The sequence below is a fragment of the Chiloscyllium punctatum genome, chromosome 21 (genome assembly GCF_047496795.1).
Source record: "Chiloscyllium punctatum isolate Juve2018m chromosome 21, sChiPun1.3, whole genome shotgun sequence".
NCBI classification, from domain to species: Eukaryota; Metazoa; Chordata; class Chondrichthyes; order Orectolobiformes; family Hemiscylliidae; genus Chiloscyllium; species Chiloscyllium punctatum.
The window spans coordinates 18,137,003-18,151,898 of record NC_092759.1 but is presented as its reverse complement, the minus strand read 5'-3'; the positions used below and the strand labels follow the sequence as shown (position 1 = coordinate 18,151,898).

General features: G+C 41.7%; 2 protein-coding genes across 2 annotated transcripts in view; one reads left to right on the top strand and one right to left on the bottom strand.

Moving 5' to 3' along the window:
• LOC140492619 (arf-GAP with coiled-coil, ANK repeat and PH domain-containing protein 2-like) overlaps nucleotides 1–6,939 on the bottom strand; it is a 129,698-nt gene extending 122,759 nt beyond the window's left edge. Inside the window, exon 1 of the mRNA XM_072591639.1 lies at nucleotides 6,778–6,939. Coding sequence (XP_072447740.1) covers nucleotides 6,778–6,830 — 53 coding nt within the window. The 5' untranslated portion in view covers nucleotides 6,831–6,939. The remainder of the gene's footprint in view (nucleotides 1–6,777) is intronic.
• The window catches only part of LOC140492622 (zona pellucida sperm-binding protein 3-like), a 187,988-nt gene that overhangs the window by 156,507 nt on the left and 16,585 nt on the right, over nucleotides 1–14,896 (top strand). The window contains exons 6-11 of the mRNA XM_072591642.1: nucleotides 9,171–9,271; nucleotides 9,374–9,551; nucleotides 9,637–9,754; nucleotides 13,623–13,714; nucleotides 13,785–13,885; nucleotides 14,135–14,263. Of these exons, the coding sequence (XP_072447743.1) occupies nucleotides 9,171–9,271; nucleotides 9,374–9,551; nucleotides 9,637–9,754; nucleotides 13,623–13,714; nucleotides 13,785–13,885; nucleotides 14,135–14,263 (719 nt within the window). The remainder of the gene's footprint in view (nucleotides 1–9,170; nucleotides 9,272–9,373; nucleotides 9,552–9,636; nucleotides 9,755–13,622; nucleotides 13,715–13,784; nucleotides 13,886–14,134; nucleotides 14,264–14,896) is intronic.

Sequence of the window (14,896 nt, the reverse complement as noted above, 5' to 3'; positions counted from 1 at the left end):
TTTCAATCCTGCACATAACAGGAGGGCAAACAGCACTGCTATGCATAGTGGCCTGTGTTTTCTTAAAAGGCAAGTTCTTTCTCAAATGAAACATGAAGTAAAAGATTGATGCATTAGAAATTCTTGCAAATTGAACACAAAGCTATATCCAGATCCAGACTTATGGAGCCAATGCTGAAGCATTTATGGTATATATGAATAAGAGATGATGCCATGGTCGCATGGAAGCATTCTGAGGAAGGGTACTGGATCTATAACATTAACTTTTTTTTTCTTCACAGATGCTGTCAGACCTGCTGAGTTTTTCCAGTAATTTCTATTTTTGCTCCTCTTTTGAGTTCTTGTTTGCAATCTGTCATAGTAGCCTGAGGAGAAGGACTGAAAGCAATTGCACATCACTTGATCACGTGCATTGGAGGCTAAAATGTAGTCAGGAATAACATGATAAGTCATTGATCTCCAATGGGGCATTAGAAGTGGCACGATGCAAACATATTTCTCATCCACTACCACATTGTATTAGACAATGGACTAAATAACCAGATTTAAAGAGGTTGCATTGCAGTTGCACTGTTGTGTGTGTAGCTGCGGATGCCTGTTTATGGAAAGGATGCTAGAGCTGGAAAGAGATAGTGTGTTGATTTACCAAGATAATTCAGGGATGAAATTCCCTGCTTACAAAGAGACAATTAAAAATGATACAGCACAAAATATGGCATTTTGATTCATCATGTCGCTGTCACTTTAAAGAGTGACAGTTTGTCCTAATTCCCCCACCCATTCTCCCACGGCTCGCAATTGTTCTCTCCTCTCGAAACATTAATCTTGTTTCTCTCTCCACAGATGCTGCCAATCTTTTTGAGTTTCCCCAGCATTGTCTGTTTTTATTTCAGATGTCCAACATTTGCATTATTTTACTTTGATTTTACTCTGTATTAATTTGTTGTTAATGGGACTTTGGAGGGAATACAACGCAAATTTACTGCACTAACACTGTAACCAAAAGTGTTCAGCATCTCCATAACCACTAAGTGAAAGAACTTTCTCCCAGTAATTATTCACTTCCCTTTAGAGCCACTGGAACTGCTTTAACTCGAGCAGAGGCGAAAGGAAATTGAACAGCCGCTTTTAAATTATTAAATTAGGCGAGTGAATAAGAAGTGATTTGTTTATTGTACCAGATAACGGATCATCAATTGAAAATTGCAAATCAGAGAGGCTGGAGAAGAGTGGTTAGGGAAGACAGAGAACATAACAACCAGATAAATATTACAAACACAGAGAAGGGAGAGAGCAGGGCAGTACGAATAATCTTAGATTTCTTCAGAACGTTGAAGAGAGCACAGGCATGGATGCATTGACACAGGACTATCTGAGAAGTGACAGGATGGTGGGATTACTTTTAGATTGACACAGAGCCATAAAGAGATAAATGGTGGTGCCATTAGTTTTATATTAATCCAGGGATATGTGGTAAGTGCATGACAGTTGGATTAATTTGAGATTTATGCAGGGCTATGAGGAGTTTGGGACATTTGGATTAATGTTAGATTGATGCAAATCTATCAAAGACATGGCAGCAGGATAGGATACAATCTATGATTAGGCTACAATAATACGGTATAGCGCTTCGAAGACAGAATGAGGCAGTGTGATTCGGGTTGAACTGAGATGAGACTATGATGAGGGAGAATCCATGGGTTTAGTACAAGGCTATGAAGAGAGAGAGTAGTGCAATGGGATTTATGTGAGGATGATAGAGGTATGGGAAGAGAGCAGAACAATATTTAATCTCTCAATCAGCATTACTAAACAAGATTAACTTACTGTTTGAAAGTTCAAAGAATCCTGAGAAGTCATTTGGGTCTTGAAGTGTTAATTTTGTTTCTCTCTCCACAGATGCTGCCAAACTTGTTGAGTTTCTTCAGCATTGTCTGTTTTTATTTCAGATGTCCAACATTTGCATTATTTGACTATGATTTTACTGCGTATTAACTTGTTCTTAACGAGACCTTGGAGGGAATTCAGCTCAAATTTACTGCACTAACACTGTAACTAAGTGTTCAATCATGAGCCAACTGCATTGTATTATCTTAGCAACAAGTGAATGACGAGTGTTGAGGTGCTTGTAATATTAAAAGAATTTGATAAGTTGATAATGAGAAACAAATTCCTTTGTTGGGGAAATGAAGAAAATGGGGATATTCTAATCACAGCTAAGATATTTGAAGTCAAGCTTTTTGTAAAGTGTCGTAGAAATCAGGCATTCTCTCCATCTCTCTCCTCTTGGGATCAGTTGGAGTTTTAAGACCTAAGCTTGGTAGTTTTATCATGAACTCTTCTGCCAGTGGTAACTGAGACTTGATTACCCTACCAAATCTCTTAGTTTCTATTGTACCATTTAGTTTATATTGCCTACCTTCAGTGTCCCTGTCAAAGTGAATAATATTGCACTTGCAATATGGCCTCCTAAGGTCTGCTGCTATCATTGTTGACTGCAATAAAGCTAATAAAGAGAAATGGCCCAGAGGTGAATAAATGCAGTTGAGATGTAAATCAGCCATGACCTAACTTTATGGAAAAGTAGGCCTAGTGAATAGTAACCTTCTTTTCTTCCTAATGTTCCTAGAATTAATTAGATGTTAGTACTAGACCTTGCTTCCAACTCCTATCTGAAGTAGATAACTCAAAGCAGTATTAAATTATTTGCATTCGCGAGGACATTAATCAATTCTATGCTTACTTAGTTACAAGCAGAGATAGAATATTCCAGCAGAGAAGGTGTCACAGAGCCTTTCGGCAGGTTACTAGGGCGATTTCCCCTGCTCTTCTTCAGGTTCTCTCCTCTTTCTGACGTTACTTCTATTATCAGCAGCAAGGTTTAACTGCTAACATTGGGATGTTAATTGGTAAGGTCCCAATCTTATTCAAAGTGACTGCCCACAAGTTCACCTCATCAGGGGAATGCCCTGAATGTGACACAGATGTAGACGTTGTCTGCCTTTAGAGCTGTTGTCTACTTGTTAAGGGTCACTTGATTCTTCCATTATTCCAGATGGCATGCATTTTAAGGACAGTTGTACAAACACCAATGAAGCTGATGCTGCCCTGACTTAGTTTAGTTAATCAGCCAAGTTGAGATGTCAGGACGTGCCAATGTGTACACTACCAGCTGCTTGAAGACAAAGAGAGAGCTACGTCAGCTTGATCTGCATTCAAAACCAGAGGGTGCAGCCAGTAATTACTCATTTCTATCACTGACATGGTGCCAACAAGTCTTCTAAGCTCAGCTCAGAGGGAAAATGGGACCTTGGTTCATTTGAAAAGTGGCACTTGTGACAATGCAACTGTCTGATTTTTGTGCTCAGATTTCTGAAGTGAGACTTGAATGCAGAAACCAGAGTGCAACCAACTGATTCATGGTTAACAGGCCTGAAAAACTGAAAGGGTAAAGGAGGTGAGGATTTAAGATCCTGGTAAAGTGTTAGCTAAAATAGAAGCCAATGCATTGATAAGGAAGAGTGTGCAGAATAGAATGAAATATCATTCATTGTCAGAATGATATAATTGTGGTATTGGATGCAATTGTGTTTACAGCAGTGCTGACAAAGGAAGACTGATCAAATAAGGAAAGAAGGGGAAAGAAAAAGTTGTACGTTTAGAGTATCTTTCACTACTTAAGGACCCCTCAAAGCCCTTCATACTAATAAAACACTTTTGAAACATGGCCACTGATTTAAAGTAGAAATGGTGATTTGCATAAAGGAAAATCCTGCAAATAGCAATGAGATAATTAGAGTCACAGAGTCATAGAGATGTACAGAACGGAAACAGACCCTTCAATCCAACCCGTCCATGCCGACCAGATATCCCAACCCAATCTAGGCCCACCTGCCAGCACCCAGCCCATATCCCTCCAAACCCTTCCTATTCATATACCCATCCAGATGCCTTTTAAATGTTGCAATTGAACCAGCGTCCACCACTTCCTCTGGCAGCTCATTCCATACACATACCACCCTCTGTGTGAAAAAGTTGCCCCTTAGGTCTCTTTTATATCTTTCCCCTCTCACCCTAAACCTATGCCCTCTAGTTGTGGACTCCCCCACCCCAGGGAAATAATTTGCCTATTTACCCTATCCATGCTCCTCGTTATTTTATAAACCTCTATGGGGTCATCCCTCAGCCTCCGACTCTCCAGGGAAAACAGCCCCAGCCTGTTCAGCCTCTCCCTATTGCTCAAATCTTCCAACCCTGACAACATCCTTGTAAATCTTTTCTGAACCCTTTCAATGTTCACAACATCTTTCCAACAGGAAGGAGACTAGAATTGCACACAATATTCCGACAGTGGCCTAACCAATGTCCTGTACAGCCACAACATAACCTCCCAACTCCTGTACTCAATACTCTGACCAATAAAGGAAAGCATACCAAACGCCTTCTTCACTATCCTATCTACCTGTGACTCCACTTTCAAGGAGCTATGAACCTGAACTCCAAGGACTATTTGTTCAGCAACACTCCCTTGGACCTTACTATTAAGTGTGTAAGTCCTGCTAAGATTTGCTTTCCCAAAATGCAGCACCTTGCATTTATCTGAATTAAACTCCATCTGCCACTTCTCAGCCCATTGGTCCATCTGATCAAGATCCCATTTTAATCTGAGGTAACCCACTTCGCTGTCCACTACACCTCCAATTTTGGTATCATCTGCAAACTTACTAACTGTACCTCTTATGCTCACATCCAAATCATTTATATAAATGATGAAAAGTAGTGGACCCAGCACCGATCCTTGTGGCACTCCACTGGTCACAGGCCTCCAGTCTGAAAAACAACCCTCCACCACCACCCTCTGTCTTCTACCTTTTTGAGCCAGTTCTGCATCCAAATGGCTAGTTCTCCCTGTATTCAATGAGATCGAGGAGAAAGTGAGGACTGCAGATGCTGGAGATCAGAGCTGAAAAATGTGATTCTGGAAAAACTCAGCAGGTCAGGCAGCATCCAAGGAGCAGGAGAATCGACGTTTCGGGCATAAGCCCTTCTTCAGGAATTCTTCCTTGCTAACCAGTCTCCCATGGGGAACCTTGTCGATCGCCTTACTGAAGGCGATCACATCTACCACTCGGCCCTCATCAATCCTCTTTGTTACTTCTTCAAACACTCAATCAAGTTAGTGAGATATGATTTCCCATGCACAAAGCCATGTTGACTATCCCTAATCAGTCCTTTGCCATTCCAAAAAAATGTACATCCTGTCCCTCAGGATTCCCTCCAACAACTTGCCCACCACCGATGCCAGGCTCACTGGTCCATTCATTCCTGATGAAGGGCTTTTACCCAAAATGTCAATTTTCCTGCTCCTCGGATGCTGCCTGACTGCTGTGCTTTTCCAGCACCACTCTACTCTAGGCTCTGATTTCCAGCATCTGCAGTTCTCTCTTTTGCCTCACTGGTCTATAGTTCTCTGGCTTGTCCTTACCACCTTTCTTAAATAGCGGCACAACATTAGCCAACCCTCTAGTCTTCTGCCACCTCACTTGTGACTATTGATAATACGAATATCTCAGCAATGTACCCAGCAATCACTTCCCTTGCTTCCCACAGAGCTCTAGGGTACACCTGATCAGGTCCTGGGGATTTATCCACTTTTATGCATTTCAAGACATCCAGCATTTACTCCTCTGTAATATGGACATTTTTCAAGATGTCACCATCTATCCCCCTACATTCTATATCTTCCATGTCCTTTTCCACAGTAAATACTGATGCAAAATACTCATTTAGTATCTCTCCCATCTCCTGTGGCTCCACACACTGGCTGCTTTGCTGATCTTTGAGGGGCCTATCATGTCCCTAATTACCCTTTTCTCTTTAATGTATTTGTAAATTAATGCATTCTTTGTTTTCAGGTTTTGATTGAAGGAGAAATATTAGCTGAGGACACATGGAATATATCCCCTTCTCTTCCAACAGTGTCACAACATCACTGATCTTTTTTGAGAGTGAATACGGCGTCTAAGTCTAACAGCTCATCCAAAGGACAACACTTTCAATGATACATAATACAAGAGAGGAGTGACAGGTTATGTCTGGCAGGCAGAACAAGCTCTTGACTAACAGCATAATTTGTATTGGATTCACAAATGACAATTTAGACAGATTTGAGAAACTTCCATCAATTCCTTCAAACAAGTCAATGCAATGAAAGGATATTAGGCAACAAAACAAGAGGTGGATGTTTTAATTTTTCATTGCATCATGGGAAACAGCTTCTTTTATTTCTAACACAGTATAGCAAACAATTGGCAAAATGTAATATTCAAATCCATCAAAGGGTCAACAAAGTGGGCTGAATAACTTCCTGAGATACTGTAGATGTTTTCTAATCAACATGTTCAGAGACGCTCTACATCTGGATTAAGGGACTGAACTCGATTGGGTGGAGGTAGGGACTCTACCACAATGCGAGAAGAGCCCGGTCCTTCTCTACACTGTTTTTTTCTAAGAGGCCAGAGAATCAATGATTAACTCCTTCTCCTCTGAACCAAAAAGAAGTCTACACAAGTGATTAGTTTTAAAACACTGTATTTTTAATACAATGCGGTTTAAATTGTTCAAAATTAGTTTGGAGTTACAGGGCAAGAATCAATTTTGTAAGCAGCACTTTGTGAAAAGAGTGTAGCAGAGTGTAGGGATGGTGGGTGATGTTGTGACTTACATCTTCGAAAATATTACCCTTTTAACCAGAGGCTGAAGATGACTCAGTCCTACCTGAACTTCAGGGAATCCTTCAGACACTCTTCGAAGTCCACAGAGATGGTCATCTTGGCCAGCTGATGTGGGGATAAAGGGGCAATGGCAAAGATCTTCTGCCTTTAATTGTCCATCTTCTCCAGAGAAAGGCTGCGAGTGTGGGTTCAAGGCGGTTGATCAGTTTCTTGCAAGAGGAAGGGTAGTGTAGGCGGAGCAAGGCTGGTAACCACATCCTGGAAATACAGAATCAATTTAGTAAAACTGCACAAAACATTTTTGATAGAACAAAGAGAGTGCCATCTACTGAATCTACTGTGGAAATCAACTAGTCAATGTGGAGTTTACTGCGTCACGATCTAGTCAGTCAATGTCCGTCGTCAAACTCATTTGAGTGAATGATGTCAGTAGTGGAGGCTTGGGTCAGGGTCAACAAGCAGCACCCATTCAGAAGGTACAGCGCAGGTTCAAATCAGTGTAAAAACCCAACTATGTCGTCCCTACCCCAAACAATTCCATGGAATGGAGTACTAAAATGAATTTGTCCCATTTATGGATGTGAGGTGTTGTAATTTGTGACTTACCAGGGCTGATTCCATCAGTGACAGGCAGTGCACAAACTTGGTGTGTCCAACTCATTAAGCTAATTGTAGTATGGGGCTGAGAGAATTTCTGGCTGTTGGTAAGTCTTTTTCATGGACAGCTGCCTCTGTGCATAACAGGTGCAAATCATCACTCTTTGCTCCTTCATCTTCCATCATATTGATGATGAACTTGACCTTTCACCCCAAATACCATTCTCAAGGGGGGACGCCTGCAGTCCTCAGGTCTTCAAAGAGGTACACAGGTTATTTCTAAGAAACGCACTGAGAATAGGCCTATTTCCTGGTCTAATCCGCACTGTTCCTGATATCCGCTGTCCCCGGCTCTGGATAGCAGGGACTCCAAACCCAGTTTCAGTGGAGCAGATGAAAATGCGCTAACCTCAAGTTGCTCCAATCCCACCCGCCATCATGAGAAACGAGAGAGGATTTGGGGATTCCTTGCTGCTTTTAGCAATGTAGACGGTCAGTCTCACACTCCTGACATTTGGCTGGCCAGACATGGAGAGGATCTCTTCCTGAATCTGCCCCTGGCCTCACCATGATAGCTACCTTAAAGGTCCAGACAGAGAGCAGAAAACGGGGGGATTTGACCAAGCTGCCCACCGGCCTGAATTCTGTAGCTATCTCGGTGTTCAATTGTTCAGAGTAACAGCCTGCTGTGCCTGTTTGAGGCTTTCTATGGCTCAGGGGCAGCAGATGGAGTGGACAGCATTGTGGATTTAATAAACAGAATTATAATTTGATAAATTTTTGAATTAACTGTATCATAATTTAGAATATAATGCTGTGGCCCTTTGGAAAGGCCACTTAATCGTTTAAGTTCTTAAATATTCCCATGTGATGATTTAATAATTCTTATTAAATTAACTGAAAGGGGAGACTGCACCCTCCATTGTTCTAATATGAACTCTGAGACAGAGTGACATTGGCAGGACAGAGGATGCTAAAACACATGATTATTATAATTGATTCAATTGGGCTGAGCATTCTTTAGAAACTTCCTATTGGTGAGGAAGTGGGTGGGTTGAGCTGAATATAAGCAGGCTAATTCTAATCAGTGGGTTTGCTGGGTTTTTGTATTCAGCAGTGTGTAGGAAGGGTGGTTAGTAATGTGGTCTTTATTTTCCATTTTTTTAATTGGAGTAGTTTGTTGTAATCATAGTGAATATTTAACACAGCAAGAGATTCTGAAGGGCAGCTTCAGGGTGACTCCTGACCTCGTTCCTAGTGATTGGGTTCTTGCCTCCATTACAAGTGTATTCCACTCCTCCTCCTTGCATGCTATTGCTGCTCTGTGTGGGGAGCAGGCGTTACTAGTGATAGTCAAGTTAGACCTACTTGGAATTGGCTACTTAATCCAGGCTGTGGATTTGACTCTTGGGCCTGCAGGGTGCCTGTTCACTTATGTGGATGCAGGGACAAATATTGTGCTGTTTTACTATCCCCTCCCTGAGTGTGGCACTACTGTAATGGTAAGATAGTGGAATTAGATGACCACTAATATCTTTCCTCTCCTTGTTCTTTCCCTTTTTAGGGGAAGAGCAAGAAGATGACTACTTCCTGTTTTTAATATTTTTTTTGATCCTTAACTAAGAAGTTAACAATTACTACTCTTCAGGTAACCAAGCACCATTTCCTCTACTCCACCCACCTATACTATATGCTAAAGGAACCCAGGCTGGCTATAGTGAGAACTAGTTCAGACATTGCTCTCATTGAGTGCCATTACCCCAGGTAATATTCCCCAGTGCTTTTCTCTGTTCTGGTTTTCAGTGTAAACTGGAAGTTGATGTCCTTTTCCTTTGGTAGGAATGATGTCAATAGTCAAGCTGTGTGGCCCACCTGGCTCCCCTTCAAATCTCTCTTGAAGAGAGGAGGATTTCTATCATATTCTTTGCGACAGATGAATGGTAAGGCCCACAATGCTTGTTGTAAACTATAGCTGGAATTTTAAACTGAGTTTAAACTGTGTGGTACCTGTAACATCTTTGACTCTTTCATCCACTTTCTAGATAAGTGGGATGCAGAGCGTGTATCAAATGTCTACTATCTGGGAGAGCTCATCCACATTGAGGCGTCTGTCATGAGTATAGACCATGAGCCATTGAGACTTTATGTTGATAGCTGTGTGGCAACAGTGACTCCAGACAAGGACTCCACTCCCAGATACCAACTTATTGATTTCAATGGGTGAGGGTATGCACAGTTAGTCTTGGATAAAGCTTGTTATTTAGTCTTACTAGTACCCTGATTCATTCTGTCTACTTCCTTCCAGTTGCCTGATGGATAGTCACGCTAGTGATTCCTGTTCTTCTTTTGTGTCTCCAAGAGTTCAACAGAACAAACTCCAGATCAGCCTGGGTGCATTCAGATTCTCCAAGGGAAAGAACTTGGTAAGGTCATCTGAGTTAACACCTCTGGAGCATTTACTATTGGGATTGTTCTCCAATTTGAAGTTGAGGGGTTTGATTGAACAGCTCAAAATTCAGGGGTTTGTTGAGCAAGGAGAAACTGTGTTTCACTATTCTGAAGTAGAAAGTGAGGACTGTGGGTGCTGGAGATCAGCATTAAGTGTGTGGTGCTGGGAAAAGCACAAGTCAGGCAGTGTCTGAGGAGCAGGAGAGTTGACATTTTGAGTATAAGCTCACTATTCAGAAGCCTCTTAACCAAAGGATACAGATCTGATCAAGAATGCAGTGGCTGAAAAGATGAGCAGCTTCAACAGTAATTTTCAAAAGCTAATTAGACTAAATTACCTACAGTATGGAAACAGGCCCTTCAGCCCAACAAGTCCACACCAGCCCTCCAAATAGTAACCCATCCAGACCCATTCCCCTACCCTATATTTGTCCCTGACTAATGCATCTAACACAATGGACAATTTAGCATAGTCAATTCACCTGACATCCACACCTTTTGGATTGTGGGAGGAAACCAGAGCACCTGAAGGAGACTGATGCAGACATGGGGAGAGTGTGCAAACTCCAGTCACCTGAGGCAGGAATTGAACCTGGTGCTGAGGCAACAGTGCTAACTACTGAGACACCGTGCCGCCCATAGATACTGGCGAGAAAAGTAAACTTACAGGACTTTACCAATCAACATTCCTAATGTTAGCTTGCTGCTGAGAGCTGGCGTGGACTTGGTTCTATGAAGCGGTTTTTTCTCTGCTATGTTAGTCATACTATTGCTAGATTTGGGGAGATTTCCAATTATGCAGATTGCTTGAGTTTAAAGGATCCTGTAATTGAGGGTGGATGGGAGTGTAACTCCTCTAACACAAGTGTAGACAGCATGTAGAGATGATGGAGTGCTGATATAGGTGGTTAGAAGGCTTGCCCCAATCTTAAACATTGTAAAATTGCCTTAACTGTCAGGCCCTCTGTTCAATTTGCATTATGCTACTTGCCGAGTAGCTTCTCCATTATTAACCACAGGCAGCCCCTCTGGATCTATGAAAATAAAAGTTAAAGCTTCTAACAATGTACTATTAAGGCTGAGTGTCAGAATGCCATTCATGAAACTCATTAAATTATTAAGTTCAAGAGTTTAATGTTGTTGAAAACTTATTTTTTATTAACAATGTCAAAGTTAACCCTTCCAAGGCTTCACTAAAAATTAAGGCATGAACTTAGCAGAAGGCAGAGCAAAAGCATTTTTGTAATGACCTCAGCTGTGATAACTTCAGGAAGGTTGCAAGTATCTATCTTGAAATTGTAAGAACAGATAGTAATATGTTTCTTGATCATACCAGATGGCTGGTCAAAGTAGTCCAATAGGGAGTGTTTGCTAAACAGTAATGGATGTGATTCAGCATTTTCAAAATCCCAGCCCTCTTCTGATCACTTCAGATCATGATATTGAAACCGACCATGTATGTCCTCCAAAGGTGTTTGACAATTGTGGTTCCCATTCTCCCCATTTATAGAAAGGATGTGGAAGCTTTGGGAAGGGTTCAGAGATTTACCAGGATGTTGTCTGATAGGAGGGAAGGCCTCATGAGGAAAGACTGAGGGACTTGAGGCTGTTTTTGTTAGAGGAAGGTTGAGAGGTGACTCAATTGACCCATAAGATGGAGGGTTGGACAGTGAGAGCCTTTTTCCTCAGATGGCGATGGCTAGCATGAAGGAACATAGCTTTAAATTGAGCAGTGATAGATATGTCAAGTAATAGGGGTGTGGAATGCACTGCCTGCAACAGTAGTAGACTCATCACTTTTTAAGGGCCTTTAAACAATTATTAGATAGGCATATGGACAGAATGGAATAGTGTAGGTTAAATGGGCTTCAGATTGGTTCCACAGGTTGGTGCAACATCAAAGGTACTGTACTGAACTAGAATGTTCTATGGTGTTAAGGCCCATGGAATATTAAAAATGGGCTATTTGAATGCAACACTAATTTCAAGTGGTCAGGCTGAGTTGGGAGGCTTCACCTGTGAGCCACACCTTGCCTGCTTCCCCCTTTGGCAAAAACAAGTGGTATTTTCGCCTCCAGGTTCTGGTCACCATTTTGTCCCCTCTGTCTAATTCTGCATGCATCTGTCCCAAATCATCAATATTTGGGGGGAGGAAGGAGGGAGAGATCCCATGCAATGGGAGTATTGGGTAAACCTTGAGCCATCGCATTTGAGTTGGATGTGTTATCTAAATTACCACAAACCACTATTTGGCCACTTAAATAATGTTTCAGTATTTGATAGTGAATTGTAAATGTTTCACATAGCAAACAAGACCCTTCAAGTCAGTAAGTTAAGCCTCATAATTCTGCATATCTATTGCATAAATGTATGCTACATATACCTTCCTCCAGATCATTTATGTATAGATGGTCTGATTAGCAAATTTGCAGATGACTAAGATTGGCAGAGTAGCAGCTAGTGAAGGAGACTGTCTGAATACAGCAGAACATAGATTGGAGAGTTGGGTGGAGAAATGCCAGTTGGAGTTAAATTTGGGCAAATGAGGTGATGCATTTTGGAAGATCCAATTCAAGAGCGAACTAGACAAAATCTGGGTGGGGGGGTGGAAATTATGGAGAGAGATCTGGGTGTTCAGGTCCATTGTTCCCTGGTGGCAACACTAGTCATTAGTAGTCAAAAGGTATGCTTTCCTTCCTTGAACGGGGTATTGAGTACAAGAGTTGGCAGGTCATGTTACAGTTGTGTAGGACTTTGGTTTGGCTACATCTGGAATACTGTGTACAATTCTGGTCACTGCATTCCAAAGCATCCACCTCTTTTTTGGTGGAGGGTGCAGAGGAGGTTCACCAGGATGTTGCCTGGTATGGAGGGTGCTAGCTATGAAGAGGTTGAGTAGATTAGATTTCTTTCATTAGAAAGATGGAGTTGGCGGGGGGGGGGGGGGGGTGAAATCCTGATTTGAGGTCTACAAAATCATGAGGTATAGGCAGGGTGGATGGCAAGAAGCTTTTTCCCAGAATGGGGGACTCCATTACTAGCATCACATCTTCAAAGTAAGAGGGGAAAATTTAAGGGGGGGGTATGGTGGAAATTCTTTAGACACTGCTAGTGGAGGTGGGCACAATAGCATCATTCTAAATGTATCTAGATAAATACATGAATGGGCAGGGAGCAGAAGGATACAGATTCTTAGAAAATAAGGTGACCAGTTTAGATAGAGGATCTAGATTGGTGCAGGGTTGGAGGGCTGAAGGGCCTGTTCTTGTGATGTAATTTTCTTTGCCACTTAATTGGTTAATAGAACACTTAGCTATGAGTCCAACCAACAGTGTCTGTCTTGATGTTCAGAGTTTGATACTTGTGTAGTGTTCTTGAGCTTCTGCTACTGAAGACTCCTGAACTGATTACAAGACAAAACTCCAATAAGTAATGTCAGTTACATCGTTGATCCTTTAGATTCATTCATCTACAGCATTCATTTAAACTTCTGGAGTTAAGTCCAGACCTTGATAGCTTCTCTGTTCTTTGTTACATTTGGCATTGACTCTGTTCACAATGCAATTTTCCAGGAATTAATCCCTTTGCAGAAGGCATGTCTGGAGGTAATCTGAATTGTCCATTTGACAGTGGCAGCAGGTTATCAAGCAGTTACCACCTTCTGTTTTCTTCTCCCCCTTCCCCTCCCTCATCCCAGGCTGGTTAATTAGCATACTGTCCTTAGGCAATTTCTCCTTATCCTTTTGTCTCTGGAAAGTTTATTTCAGAACATTATTGCTGATTCTTTTAATCTGACTAGTTAATGTATCACAGATGGCCTCTGATTTGAGACTTTCATTGCAGATTTTCATCACCTGTAATTTAAAAGTCACTGAGATAGATGGAATACCAGATTCAGTCAACAAAGCTTGTTTCTTCCAGAAACTGGGCAATGAGTAAGTGCCTTACCTTTACCTTCTCTACAAATTACTGATGGCAAGCTGAGAAATTTCCCTTTTTCTATAGGTGGATGCCTGTCGAGGGATTGAATGAAATTTGTCGATGCTGTGACCATGGGAACTGCAGAGGTAGCAGAAGAAATGTTCTCTTTCAGCAGAGAGCAGCTGGTATGTATTCCTGGGGGCAAGTTATTTTACTGGCTTACCTTACTGTTTCAAGTTAACTTTCGCTTGATGGCTGGTTTAATCTGAGTTGTCATACCTTTGGTAAGGTTGAGAAGGCATCTCTTATGGATAATGATTCACTCTGCATTGCCAAACCTGTCATCCAGCCAACTGGCTCCCAATTTCATGTTGGATTGATGAGAACTTTAGCATTTCAACTGTTAAATGTCATGTATAAACACTGTTGTTTAGTGTCTCTGTCTCAGGAAGACCAACTAAGGAAAGCAGGTGAAATTCAGATGGGACCCTTGGTAATCCTGGCTTCTAGAATGCAAAGAGAAAACCAGAATATATCAAATGGGCAAGGAACTCCTGAGCACAGTAAGGATCTAGAATCACCTGGCTTACTCAAACCTTCCCTGTATTAAGAGCTAACCAATGAATTTTTTCCTTTTCCCAGATGGTGTGGACCTGATGATCATAGTGGGAGTAGTGGGGGCTGTGGCTCTGCTGCTGTCAGCCTTGGTGGTAGGGGGAGTTGTGATCTGTGGATCTTTGACTATAAACAAGCTGGTCAAGCCCTCCATTTAGCCCTGGGCTTGTATTAACCTGAGCAAACCAAGACTAAGCAATTTTCTACAATGGACAAACTGTCATAGACATCACTCGTGCTGTATCTGGAATGTCTGACCTCTGCCACTTGTACAAGTGGCAACGTCATTTTAAATGTAAAATGTTAATTAAATGTTGCTCTTTTTGAAAGACTGACAGTTCTTTTGGCCAGTGTAGATGTCATGGGTTGAATGCTCTTTGGTTTCTTCCATGGTTCTGTGTGTGGCCTACAGAACATGTACTTTTGTTTTACGACAACACTTTCTGACTGAATGGGTTTTCTTTAATTTGTGCTGAGATAAACTTGGAGATACCATTCAGTGCAAGCTTTTATTCAGTACTTGGAACACAGCACAGATGATGTGGCTGAAAAATCCCATACAGTCACTGCTTTGTTGATCA